This window comes from Scatophagus argus, chromosome 5 (genome assembly GCF_020382885.2).
Source record: "Scatophagus argus isolate fScaArg1 chromosome 5, fScaArg1.pri, whole genome shotgun sequence".
In the NCBI taxonomy this organism is placed as follows: Eukaryota; Metazoa; Chordata; class Actinopteri; family Scatophagidae; genus Scatophagus; species Scatophagus argus.
The window spans coordinates 10,366,335-10,379,139 of NC_058497.1; the positions used below are offsets into that span (position 1 = coordinate 10,366,335).

At 38.5% G+C, this 12,805-nt stretch overlaps 1 protein-coding gene across 1 annotated transcript in view; it reads right to left on the reverse strand.

Moving 5' to 3' along the window:
• si (sucrase-isomaltase (alpha-glucosidase)) overlaps nucleotides 1-6,749 on the reverse strand; it is a 61,748-nt gene extending 54,999 nt beyond the window's left edge. Inside the window, exons 1-6 of the mRNA XM_046388879.1 lie at nucleotides 6,653-6,749; nucleotides 5,027-5,144; nucleotides 4,168-4,244; nucleotides 3,774-3,894; nucleotides 2,011-2,120; nucleotides 1,544-1,695 (exon numbers count right to left, since the gene is read on the reverse strand). Coding sequence (XP_046244835.1) covers nucleotides 1,544-1,695; nucleotides 2,011-2,120; nucleotides 3,774-3,894; nucleotides 4,168-4,244; nucleotides 5,027-5,144 — 578 coding nt within the window. The 5' untranslated portion in view covers nucleotides 6,653-6,749. The remainder of the gene's footprint in view (nucleotides 1-1,543; nucleotides 1,696-2,010; nucleotides 2,121-3,773; nucleotides 3,895-4,167; nucleotides 4,245-5,026; nucleotides 5,145-6,652) is intronic.
• Between the last annotated feature and the right edge of the window lie 6,056 nt (nucleotides 6,750-12,805).

Genomic DNA, 12,805 nt, shown 5'->3' on the forward strand with positions numbered 1-12,805 from the left:
TCCGAGGATAATGGCAAGTCATATAAAAAAGCAGCCTGATAACAACATTTATGGCAATATAATTCCGAAATAAAAAGCTGATAATATTCAGAGCCATCTCACTGCTTCTGGTTAAAGGTCATGCGCAGTGTTGAGAAAGCTAACAATGCTGCCCATCACACCAATAAGTGATGTAAGTTGGTGAAACAAGCCAAAAGTTGTCATGTGATGAAGAACGCTTAACACTGGGGGAAAATAACCATGAACGGCATACATGAAAAGAAAACAAGTATCATTGCTGGACAATATATAAGTCTCAGTTAACCAGTTCAAAAGACAAGCTTTGGCTTTGTTCTTCCCATAAAAGAAACTTCTGAGTCATGGATTAAAGATAAACGTTTGCCTTGCGGGAAAAATTTGTCATGCGCCATAAATGGCAGTCAGTTGTGATTCACTACAACAGAGCTCAGTGATGTGCAAAACAGCATAAATGCATAAAGTCATAGTTATGATGTGTTTGTAATAATAAAAGCTACAAAAGTCTTATTTATTACAAACAGCCACATTCTATATAGTATCAAGGATAATAGTGGTTTAATGCCTTTTGCTATTTAATGGGATGTGTGTGAGCTGTGTGGGCACGAAGCTCTGAGGGGTAATTGATCACTGGGATGTCACCCCAGGGCTAACCAAGTGGCCTTGGTTGACATGAACATAATTACTCATTGCTGTGGGAAGCTAACGTAACATGGGAAAGTGTTACCTGTCATCGTGTGGAAATAATGCGTGATAATGAGATTATGTAGTACACAGATCACCATAGAGTTTTTTGGACATAACTGCATCAGATCAGACACAGAAATTCTATACAAATTTAATTCTATAGGACGTTTGTGATACGACTGCAAATGCAAAGATTGTAGAACAGAATATTACATTCATGCAATCTACCGTGACCATGATTTGTAGTATCACCTCAGTAATATTCAAAATAATAATTTCTTAGTGCAGTAAATGTTTCAGCAAAAGAAGGCACTTGTTCCTCTTTACAGATACAGCCATATGGTAGAATGTACCTTAACTATACAGTATACGCAGTATACTGTATAAGACAAAAAGTAAACATACCTGAATGCACGTTATTTTGTTTAATATTCACAATCACGTTCTCTCTCTCACACACACACACACAGAGTTTATGTTTTTCATGCCCTATGGGGACATTACATAGACTTACTGTGACCATAACCATAACCATTACTTACCTAACCCTAACCTTTACCTGAACCTAAACCTAACCTTAATGCAGGTCTTCACCCTAAAACTTAATCATTTACGTTATGTGGACTTGGATTTTGTCCCCACAAGGAAGGAGACTGTAATTATAAACATTGTATAACATTGTTATACAATCACAGTGGGTGACCCTGAGACTCACTCTGCCTTTAAATTAAATAAGTTATATTACAGTCACCCACTGTGACTGTAACTGTGTGAACAGGTTTTTGTCCAACCAAGAAAAGAAAAACACACACACACGCACACACACACAGTGGGCACTCACAGGACTTTTTTGTTCTCCTTCCTGCGCACAGTAAGGCCAAAGGGTTCGTTTGTCATCTCCAGTGTGTTGCTGATGGCACTGGATGGGTTACTGTTGATGTTGCTGATGTGCTCATGGGGGACCTCAAATCTCTTGTTGTGGGCATCATAGATCTGAGGAAACAGCCATACAGACAGAGTGAGCGTGACCTCATATCTCAGGGTCATGTTCATACTTTGTTGTGCAGATTGTTATTTTTGTCCTCTTTTGTTCCATACAGCACTCTTGTTAAAAATGCTTTGATAAAAACTGCGTTTGAAATGAATTTGACCAGACAAGATTTATCTCAGTGTTTCCTCTGTTGCTGTCAAAAATGTGTGTGTGTTTGTTGTGTCGATGTAGACCTGAGTGTGAATTTGTATGCAAGTAAAACAAGGTGTTTAACAGAGGGAGAAGGGAAGAGAGAGATGGTGAATGTCAGTGTGTACCTTAAATCGGAGTCGATTGTTTGACTGCATTTCTGCGTGAAATGACAGCTCTTGTATATCAGCCCCGAATAAAGAAGGAGAGGCCATTCTGTTCAGTTGGGCTTTAATTTCTGCCGAATTAAACACATGACAAAAGGAAGTCGAAGGTTATAATACAGTAAAATTTTCATTTTAAGAAACAATATTACGTTTACCTTCTTAACCCCAAGCTAAAGATAAAATGACACGAAAATAGTACTGTTTCTGTTCTATTTTATTCTATTTTAGTCATTATTTTAGTCAGAGCACAAGTCGGCAAAAATGTTAGTCTGTTGTGTCTTTTATGGTTTCCAGCTCCTGAAATTGTGTAAAACTGACAAGTTAGACAACTGACAAATAGACAAGTTTTTTTGCTTTATCATATCATATCATATCATATCATATCATATCATATCATATCATATCATATCTATTTCCAGTAGACTAAACGAATGAAAAAACTAATATTTGTTTGATTTGATAAGACAGCAAGCAATAATACCATGTGGAAACACTAAGTCAGTAGTTTAATGCAGCATTAAAGTCCATAGTTTTAGGCATTGTTATCATTTTCTAAACTTTGTGGAAAATAGTATAATATTTTGGGAAATAATCTTATTCACTTTCTTGTTGAGCGATGAGACAACTGATACCACTTGTGTCTGTATGGGAGATTAACACCAAAAGTGTGGTAGCTTAGCTTAGCACAAAGACTGGAGACAGGGGAAAACTTCACCAAGCTCTGTCCTAAAGGTAACAAAATCTGCCTATGATCACGTTACAAAGCTCAGTCATCCATAAACAGTGTAAAACAACATGTTTTGGTTTTTTGTGGGATTTTGAGCTGGACTTTTTCTTGGTTTGACACGGGATCTCCACAACACAATTTCAATGTGTTGTGTATGTGCTGTACATATGACAGAATTGACAATAAAGCTGACTTTGATTGATTCTTTGATGTATATATGATTGATATCTATCCCCTGCAACAACAGAAATTAACAGTTACAATCCTCAGTTTGAGCACTCCGCATGACATGCATCAGGTGAACAGGGATGGAAATCCATTCAAATACAGATATATTCCAAGGTTATTCATTTACTAGCATGATCAAAGGGTGCAATATGCTTACAGAGCTTACAGAGTCCTCAGCTGCCTCTGAGGGAAATGGGTTAATTTGCATAGTAGCCTTGAGCAATACCATAGCAGAGTGCATGTAAAAATATTTGAAAACAGTTAAACTTATATAAGAAGAGTATTTTCATTTTTATGCAATCTTTAAAGTCCCTGTTGAATAACATCAAGCCTTTTTCAGACAGACCAATGCAAATTGTTTTTGATAATGTTCCTGACAGTCTTAGCATTTACCATTTTTCAATTTAACCACCTTTGTCAAACAAAAATAACCCCAGTTTCAAATAACATTCTTAAGCTATTCGAACAATGTGAATGGGAATGTAGTTCAGACTTAAAATGTCTTGTTTCTTTTAAGACTGTGAAATCAAGCAGATAATGGAAAAATCTGCAAAATCAGTCATATTTTCTGATATGCCATCACATGTCACATTTCACAGAAAACCATGCAAAGTAAATGAAAAAAGGAAAAAAAATGTGATATACAGACTGAAGAAACATGGAGTAGTGAGAATTAGAAAATGAGGACAATATGAAGCTAAATGCTTTCATTAATTTGTAAGGGCATCAGTGGGACCACAAGGTAGAGACAGAGGAAACAGACACTTACCAAAAGGAGTTGGGTGCTCCGTTGATTTCACTGAGTATCCATGGTTGGTTGAGAAGAAACACCAGGGAACATTTCTCTCATTCTGTGGGCTCCAGCAACATCCACGTTCCTCACATTTTTGCTGTGCAAGTACAAAGTTTCCTGTTGTTATAATTATCATCATCATTGCCATTGTTCTACTAATCATTATAACTAGGTTCGCAAAAATTAAGATCATCAACAACATTATTTCAGCTGTGAAACAAATAAGAATTTAGTTGTATGGGTTGTAAAATCAGTCATTAAGGAACCTTCAGCTTCTTCTCAATGCCCATTTTATTGGCCATTTTGTTGGCCTTTGAAAAGAACTCTGTAAACATTACTTTGCGTTCTTGGAAGTGATAATGGTTCATACCTTTGAGGCTCCAGCATCAGGAAAACAGTCTACTCTTTCAGCAAGCGCAATGTTGGGACATGATATTTCAATGGTTTCTAGTAAAAGATGAAATGTTTATTTAGAAACAAACATTCAAAACCAAACTCAGTTATTTTAAAAATACATGATGAATTAGCGTACAGTCTATTCAGTAGTATACCCAAGTGAGCTATGAATTGATATTCCTAACTAACTGAGAAAACTGAAATAATCAGTCATTTCAGCAAAGCCCTCATGTTACATGTTGGTTAAGATGAAGTTTATAAGATATTCATTGTCATCTCTTAAGACAGTGACAATGTAAAAGTTAAAGATTAACATGTCATTTAATTTTGTATGTTCGTTGTCTGTTGATGATTATCTACAATATATAACAATATATATTGACATCTTTTTAATGAGCTTTGGTCTCTGAGGAATGCAAGATTTTTATAGTCTCAGGCTCAGCCCCACGAAAAAGTTTGGATAGAGATGCTGAAATGTAGGATCAGTCCAAGACACTTGGAAAATATGACTGACAGAAAAAAAGTACTCCACCTCCATTAAAAGGTGCCTCACGACAAATTCAAAGCAACCACAATTACATTTAAAATGGTATGTATTTTACTAAAATATAGTAAGGGCTTAAATTAGTAGCCATTTTACAAACTGGGGCTATTACTCTTCCTTATAGGCTCACTCAAGTGAAGTAGCACCACCTTACAGTCCTTCCTCTGAACATTCTTCAAGTGTTTCCAGGACATATCAGTGGCTAGCCTCCATAAAACAACCTTGGATTGGTTACCAGAATGCACATTTCTAACTAGTATGTGAGTGCATGGGGTGTGAATGTGTTCACCTTTCGTCTCCCGTTTTTCAGTCAAAAACAGAGCTATGAGAGTAATGGCTACCACAGACATCAAGAGGAACAGGATGATGAGGGTCACCTCGAACCCTGAGAACCGCTTTTTCCCCATCTAACACATATACACACATGCACACACACGTACACACACGTACACACACATGCAAAGAGAGTGATTACAAAGGCCAACATCATTAACACCCAATAAAGACATCAAGTTTACTAATGGCAAGGTCTCAAAGGACTCCAAAAGCTTCACTGCTTAATGAGGCCTATTGGCAAGACACACATCAACATGAACAGACATGCTTGTAGTTCTACCTTTGTGAGGAAGCTACTTGACATAATGCATTACCTAGCCCCTCATCCTAACTTTAACTATCACAATTAAATGCCTAAGCCTAACCATAACCCTGCCCCTAACCTGCAATTCTCACCCAACCCTTAACAGTTTTTTGAAGACTGGCCAAAATGTCTTCACTTCCCAAGAATGTACTTATTCTGTTGGTTCAAATCTTTTTTTCAGACCTCACCATGTAGCTAGTACAAATACACATAGTAAATAAAAATCTGACACATACATATTTTCCTTGCATTAACCTTCGACTCTGTGAAAGCTTTCAGAAGTTGAGAAAAAGCTCTAAACTGAAAAAAAAACACTGAGTTAAAAAAAAAGAGGAGAACAAAACTTTATTGAAACTTTATTCTCTTTTTTAAAGAGAAACAAGACGTTAACAAAGCTGCCTGACAGGCCGAGTGTAGTCTTTGCAAAGGCACCCATCATATTACTCAATTCGGCTTCCCTCCAATGTACTTTTGAGACAAAAACAAGCCGAATGTCTGAATGTGTGTGTGTGGGTATGTGTCTGGTTGGTTGAATGAGAGGCTTATAGCCATCCTGTTTAATGTGCTGTGAAGAGCAGGCGAGGGCAACGAGAAAGAGACATAGAGCCAAATGTGTGTGTATGCCCCCCTGCACATCATAGAGAAGCACTGAAAAACGCCTGCAAACATGCAGTTTAACATCAAGACACACAGACACAGAAATAAAGACACACAAACATTAATACAGTACAAACCCTTCAGCCTCTCTCTGTCTTCCATTTAGCTACGTGCCTAAAAATAGCTTCCACCCTTAACAGTATCATTTTACTACACACTGAACAACAAACACAGTCACTTTACAGCTGCACTGTTGATGTTCCTATTTGTAGAGGCAGTTTAAGATATTATCTGATATTTCATTTGAACCTAATTATAATTCATTTGTTACTTAATAACTTCGCTGGATATGTTGAGACATATCTTATCTCATACATATCTTTAGAAAAGTTAGCCCAAGACACAGTTTGTCACCTGTGATTAGACTGGTAATGTGGATCAGTGCAGTGTCTATATATGTATATATATATATATATGTCCACAGTAATTTGGATAGGACTGCATGATACAAACATCTGACAGAAAGTTGAAAAAAGAAAACAAAAAGAAATTAGAAATAGCCATAATGTGCAGGTATGGACATTATTATACACAGTGTAAACTGTGTATAATAATATTGAATAAACATGATTAGGTTTTTGGAAAGAACAGATAGACAGCCCTCAGCCGCAATCTTACCTTCGTTCTATCCGATGTTCAGGGCAGAGTGGCTCTGAGTTCAAGTGAGATAGAACCTTATAATCTGCAGTATGTATTATGGTCATAGGGGCTCTCCAATCTCTGTTCAGTGTGGGTGTGTTTTTTTTTTTTTTGTTTTTTTTTTTACAGGCTTTGCATGTGGACCTCAAAGCCATAAAATGCCAGATAGCCATCTACAATCTGAAAAAACAACTGCTGCCTAAAATCTCCATATCAGCTTGTTGCAATCAGTACTGGTATCATGTGCTTATGAGTGTGTGTGTGCATGTGTTTGTGCATGCTTATGTGTTTATAATTTACCCAGGGATTATTGGGTATTTACACTGTTTTATGTAAGCTGTGACTCAACACGAGTAATCTTTACCCAACTGTGACCACATCACCACTTGATACACACATGTACACACACCTGACAGTATTTACTTGTCGGAAAAAGAAACTTATTTAAATGTCTCTTTGTAATATATTGGTAATACAACCCACTGTGATCAAAATTCTACTTACTTTTCAATTTTTATATGACAGATGATACGGGAGTCAAAGCAGTCTGTACTGTTGTATGTGAAATATTCTCAACATCATTGGGCAGCAACAAGATTGTTTCTTATCCACTATTGGCACCATTATGCTCCAACTGAAATGTTTGTACATGGTTAGTAAAAAATCGTAAAAAAAAAAAAAAAAAAAAAGGTAAGTGCATTCAAATCTGATTTTAATAATAATAGCAGCTAAATTTACACTTAAATTATCACGCTGAAATTAGCTGTTCTCTGCCTCAATGAAAGAAATGGCGCAAGTAAGTTTAACATTTATATACGAAGTGTACTGATGTAAAACCCATCCACATCAATATGAGATGATCAGAACAACTGCACAATGCAATGTAGTTTACAAATAGAAAAAAATCTCAACATGTCAGTGTGTGTCTGAGTGAAGTGGTATTAGGCGACCAGGGATAAGAATGGCTTGGGTCATTACACATATTAAATTTGACTTTGTAACTCAAGCAGTGCACACATAGCAGTGTGTGCTCTCCATTTGTTTGACAGGAATCTACCTCTGTACATGATGTCATGAACAGGAAGTTTGCTGGCCTGATATTCAAAGTGCCCAAAAAGAGCTGCAATTGTTGATTTAGTCTGTAAGGTTAGAAAAGACCACAAAGCTATGGTTTAAATTATGTTCAGTTTTTATGGCCAGACATCCATTCATGCCAATACTCTGTAGTTGGCCGATGGCTTCAGTCCATGTCATCCCAATAAACAGAATGGAGAGGATCAACTGAATGAGCTATTCACTATCTAGAGACACAATCATCTGCTCTTCCAACACTGAGCTTGATTGCCATGGAGTGTACGATCGAAGAAGCCGAGATGAGCTCTGGGTCTACGCTCCACGTGTGTGTGTGTGTGTGTGTGTGTGTGTGAATGGGTCCACGTAGGTGAGACAGTAAAAGATGGAGGGTTTTAACAGTGTCCATAATTTGGCTGAGTTACTCTGTGTGCTGCAATGACACAAGAACGTGTTTTGTGTGAGTGCACGTGCATGGAGATGGTGTCCAAGTCCTTCTCCGATCATTTTAGTCATTCTTTTCTGTCCTCACAAATCCAATTCCACTCTGCCACTGCCAATTTCAGGTGCTCTCCCTCTGGAATGCAGCGGCAGACAATTTCAATAAAACAAACTGAAATTGGCAATTCACTCCCCTGTATCGATTCAGTCACTTTAAAACTAGGCACTCAACATTGAGAGCTGCCAACCAACCAAGTTTATATATATGTGTGTTCATGTGTGCACATGTGTGTGACAAGGAACCCTCAGCAGTATCCTGGAGAACCAGCACAAGAGAAACACAAAGAAGTTAACGAAGCTGCTTTTAGGCAACTTCACAATTTAAATGCTAAAATGTTTCTTTACTGGGAGCATTTGGAGTTGGAGCGCATGTGCTGCTAGAGATTTGTTCCTCTATTTTATTACATTTGCAGTGTTTTATCATCTGCACTCGCATTGTGTAACCCTGATCTCTAGAAGCCCAATAAAACATTCAAGGTCTCAATATAATAAATGTGTTTATAAAGATCTTTATCTGAGCTTGGCTCTTTGACTATGTGCCTCAACACTAAATTATTCTTTCCGACGCTAAATGCCAGGACTATTAATAACTGACCACATGAAGGTAAAGTCAGTGTTCACTCAGGAAGACTACTGTTCTAATGCACACTATCAGTTTAATGCTTGGTAGAGTTATTTCCACACTGTGACTTTTTCTGTCACGCAATCAGTCATGTCACTCCCAGCTTCTACATTTACACTTGCCCAAGCCTCTCCGCATATCATTGCGGATGATATGGTGTAAGGGAAAGATCTGTAGTCATTTTTGTGTGCAAATCAGTCATTCCTACCCTTGAAACGCCAAATAAATGTGGATGACCTAATTCTTTTCCTTTAGTTAAACACCATCAAATTAGCTGAAAGTGAAGGTAAGGGTTCATTTAACTCGTTTGAACACTCAAGAGTGTTATCAGCTGGCTAGCACCTATTTTTTTTTAGTGTACGTCCTCTAAAATTCCTGATTACATTTCCAAAAACTAATATTGCCAAGCTATTGTGCTCAGTCAATTTGTCCTTGTGTTCTCTGTACATTGTAAAAGTCAGCATTCATTGTGTGCTCTTTGCTGGCTAGCTCTGTTATACTGTGCAAAATAAGCACTGAAAGTTGTCAAGTAGTTGACAATGTGAAGGTAAGTGGCAATGCAGTACTGTAAGTTTTAAGGTGTGGTGGAGTGATTAATGCGAAAAATGCCCCCCTCCTCCATTAGCCGGCTGATGTGCCCTTGAGCAAGGCACTAAACCCCCAGTTTGCTCCCCAGGCGCTTGATGCTGCCCACTGCTCATGTGTGTTTTACTGCATGTATTTATCTGGGTGTTCAACTAAGGATGGGTCAAATGCAAAAGACAAATTCAGTGTGTGTATGTAAATATATCTATCTATCTATATATATACCGGTAAAGTGATTCTTCTTCTTCTTTCGCCTCTCATCCAAGAGGTTTCATAAGTTTATACTCATCAAGTCTACACTAGGCTAGTTTGACCTGCTGGTGGGGAACACAGGTATTTAGCCTCTGTGGAATCATTATCAGGGCCATTGATACTTTAGTTCAGTGGTGGTCCAGGGTGTGGCAAATGGCCAACATTGTAGTTAACAAGGTCTTTGGAGTCACCTTTGTTAGTTCCCCATTCTATTATAACGATACGAAATGTCAGAGGCATACTGTGGACGACTGTTCTCAGAGGCTAAATTGTTAAGTCTCCTGGGTATAGATTAAAGGCATTGTATGTGGGAGATAGGTAGTGTTGCAGACGTCATCCTCTGTTGATCTGATGGTTTTCCCACTTTCACATAGAAGGCTTTCTTTACTCCTCTTTCAAACCATCTGTCTTCCTGGGCCAAAATGTGTACACTGCTGTCCTCAAAGGAGTGTGCCTTCCCCTGTGGGTGCAAATAAACAGCTAAGTCTTGGCCCGAAGAGTTAGCCCTTCATGTTGGGCCATACGTTTGTATAGTGGTTGATTGGTTTCACCAATATACAGGTTTGGCATGCCCTATCATACCAGACCGCATACACCAGGTTGCTTTTCTGGGTGTGTGGTGTGCTGTATTTTGCATGTACCAGTCTTTGTTTGAGAGTGTTATTGGGTTTGAAAAAACAGGTATGTGATGTTTGACCCTGAATTTCTTAGATACTCCAGGCACATACGAGATAACTATGGTATTGCATTTGTTTTTCTTTTTCTCATCACCCATAGCGGTGTTCTTTCTGGAATGTGTTTCTGTTTTCACAAAGGTCCAACTGAGATAGCCACAAGTTTTGAGGGTGTTCCTCGGACGTTTGCTCTCTTTCTCTTGGGCCTGAGTGCTGTGGAGTGCCGTGTGGAGGTTCCTGTCATCTCCATCTTGTCATCTTTCACATCTCTCTAATATACAGGATAACAGATAGGCATGAGTTTCACCTCATGCACACAATTTATTATGTTGTTACTCTGATCTGTGTGTATAGATTTTAACCCTGTTACCTGCTGGGATCTGTAGTGTTCAGCTGTTGTCTCAGGGCTGCTACTTATGCACTAGATCCACACACCAGCTCATCTTTTGTTGATCCTTTGCGTCTCATGAGGATTCCATTTCACACACGTAAGAGGTCCATCTGGAGAGTCTGATGCATGAGAAGTTATTCTAAATACCAGATTGTTTTTTTTTTGTTTATTTGTTTGTTTTTTTGCATTCTGGACAATTACTGTTTTCCATACAATTTTGCTAAACTCTAGTTAAACACAGTGCATGAATATGTGCCATTGGTGGTTGCAGAGACCATGCTGGTCTAGTTGCAACCACCTTGTGGTAGTCTACTACTTACCATTAAGGTATGTGCTTAGCAAAACAAAAATGTCATTAGAACAATAACCACATATTTTTTGTCTTCAGTAAGTACCCTTGTGGTACAGCATATTTATATCTATATACCTAAACATACTGATTAAGAGTCTACTTCAACTTAGGTCTGCCTCCTTAACAAGCATCTATGTTCTGTTTGTAGCATAATGGGCAGGATGTAATTGCTGCCCATGAAAACATGCTCAGCACTCAAACAGCACCACCACAAATTAGCTTTGTATACTGAGCTTTTGCATGTGAAAATGAAAATCTCTTAGCATTGTGTAAGGTAGGGGAGAGTGTGGGTGAAATCTTTACATCACAACACGGTATAATAATAAATGAGGTGAATAGGAATGCTAATTTGTGAGTTGGTTTATTGGCATTTGATTTGCATTAAAATGTATTGGGTTTTCACTGCACCAGCACAATGTTGTAATACGCCTTGTAATGGCAAACTCCTTAATAGTCCAGTGCTGGAAAATGAATATCTTTGTCTTCTGGCCGACAGATATCAAGCCGGTCAAGGGCAACACAGCAATGAATTGTCTATGTTGACAGAGTCATTAAACCTCCTCTGGGACAAAATCATCAAACAGTTATTCTGTGGTGTTTCAGTTGTTGTCTGTGTGTGTGTGTTTGTTTGTAATTGTTATATCACCAATGGCTGCACAAGCTATTATATGCAGGTGGCCTATCTAAGCATTCCCATTATGCAGTTTTCATCCTAAAGCATGGGACAGATGCTAGACGCCTATAAGGGACAAATAGCATAGTGAACGAAGAGGAACATCATCATATAGCATATTCACAACTACACAAACACACACACAATTGTGTTTCCATGTTTCCAACACTTCTGGGACATTACATAGACTAACCTTAAAGCAATTCTTCACCCTAATATTCAGTGATTCACATTGTGGAGACTTGAGTTTTGTCCCCGTAAGTAAGACAGGTCCTCACACTGTGACTGTGTATACAGATTTTTGTCCCCACAACTACAGGAATACGTGTGCACACACACACACACACACACAAACACACAGACACCAGGTTTCTGCTGCGTCATTTCTAAAGGCAATGTCTTCTATCCTTCCCTGCTGTTACTCTCCAAGTTTTAACAGGAATAGACTGTAACACACACCCACCCATGGGTACAACTGTCTTGATAGCTACTATAAATGCATGTCCTGTGTGTATGCTACATCTGGTATATTTGGGGGCAACTGTGGCCTAGAGGTTGGAGAAGCAGCTTGTGACTGGAATGTTGCTGGTTCAATTCCCCCACCGGACAGGCAAAAAATGCAAAAATTTGGGTGTGGTAGAGTGATAATGTGCCCCCCCCAATCCCCCTTGAGCAAGGCACTCTATTTTGCTCCCTGGGCACTTGATAGTCCTGTGTGTTTCACTACATGTTGCATGTGTGTAAATGCAGAGAAGTAAATTCCCAGTTTGGGATTAAAAAATATTCATTAACCATATTTATTTGTTTGTGTGGTGTGTGTGTGTATGTGTGTTTGTGTGCGCGTGTATATTTATGTTGTTTCTCAGGTTCAGTGCAAAGCTCAGGAATTTCTGCTATCTGTCAAAAAGAGGTTCAAAGTATGAAAATGCCTCTGTCTTGTTGTCTTATATCAGTCCAGTTGTGAAACCCCACAGTGACCTTGTGAACTCCAGAAGGCCTGGAGTTCCGTGG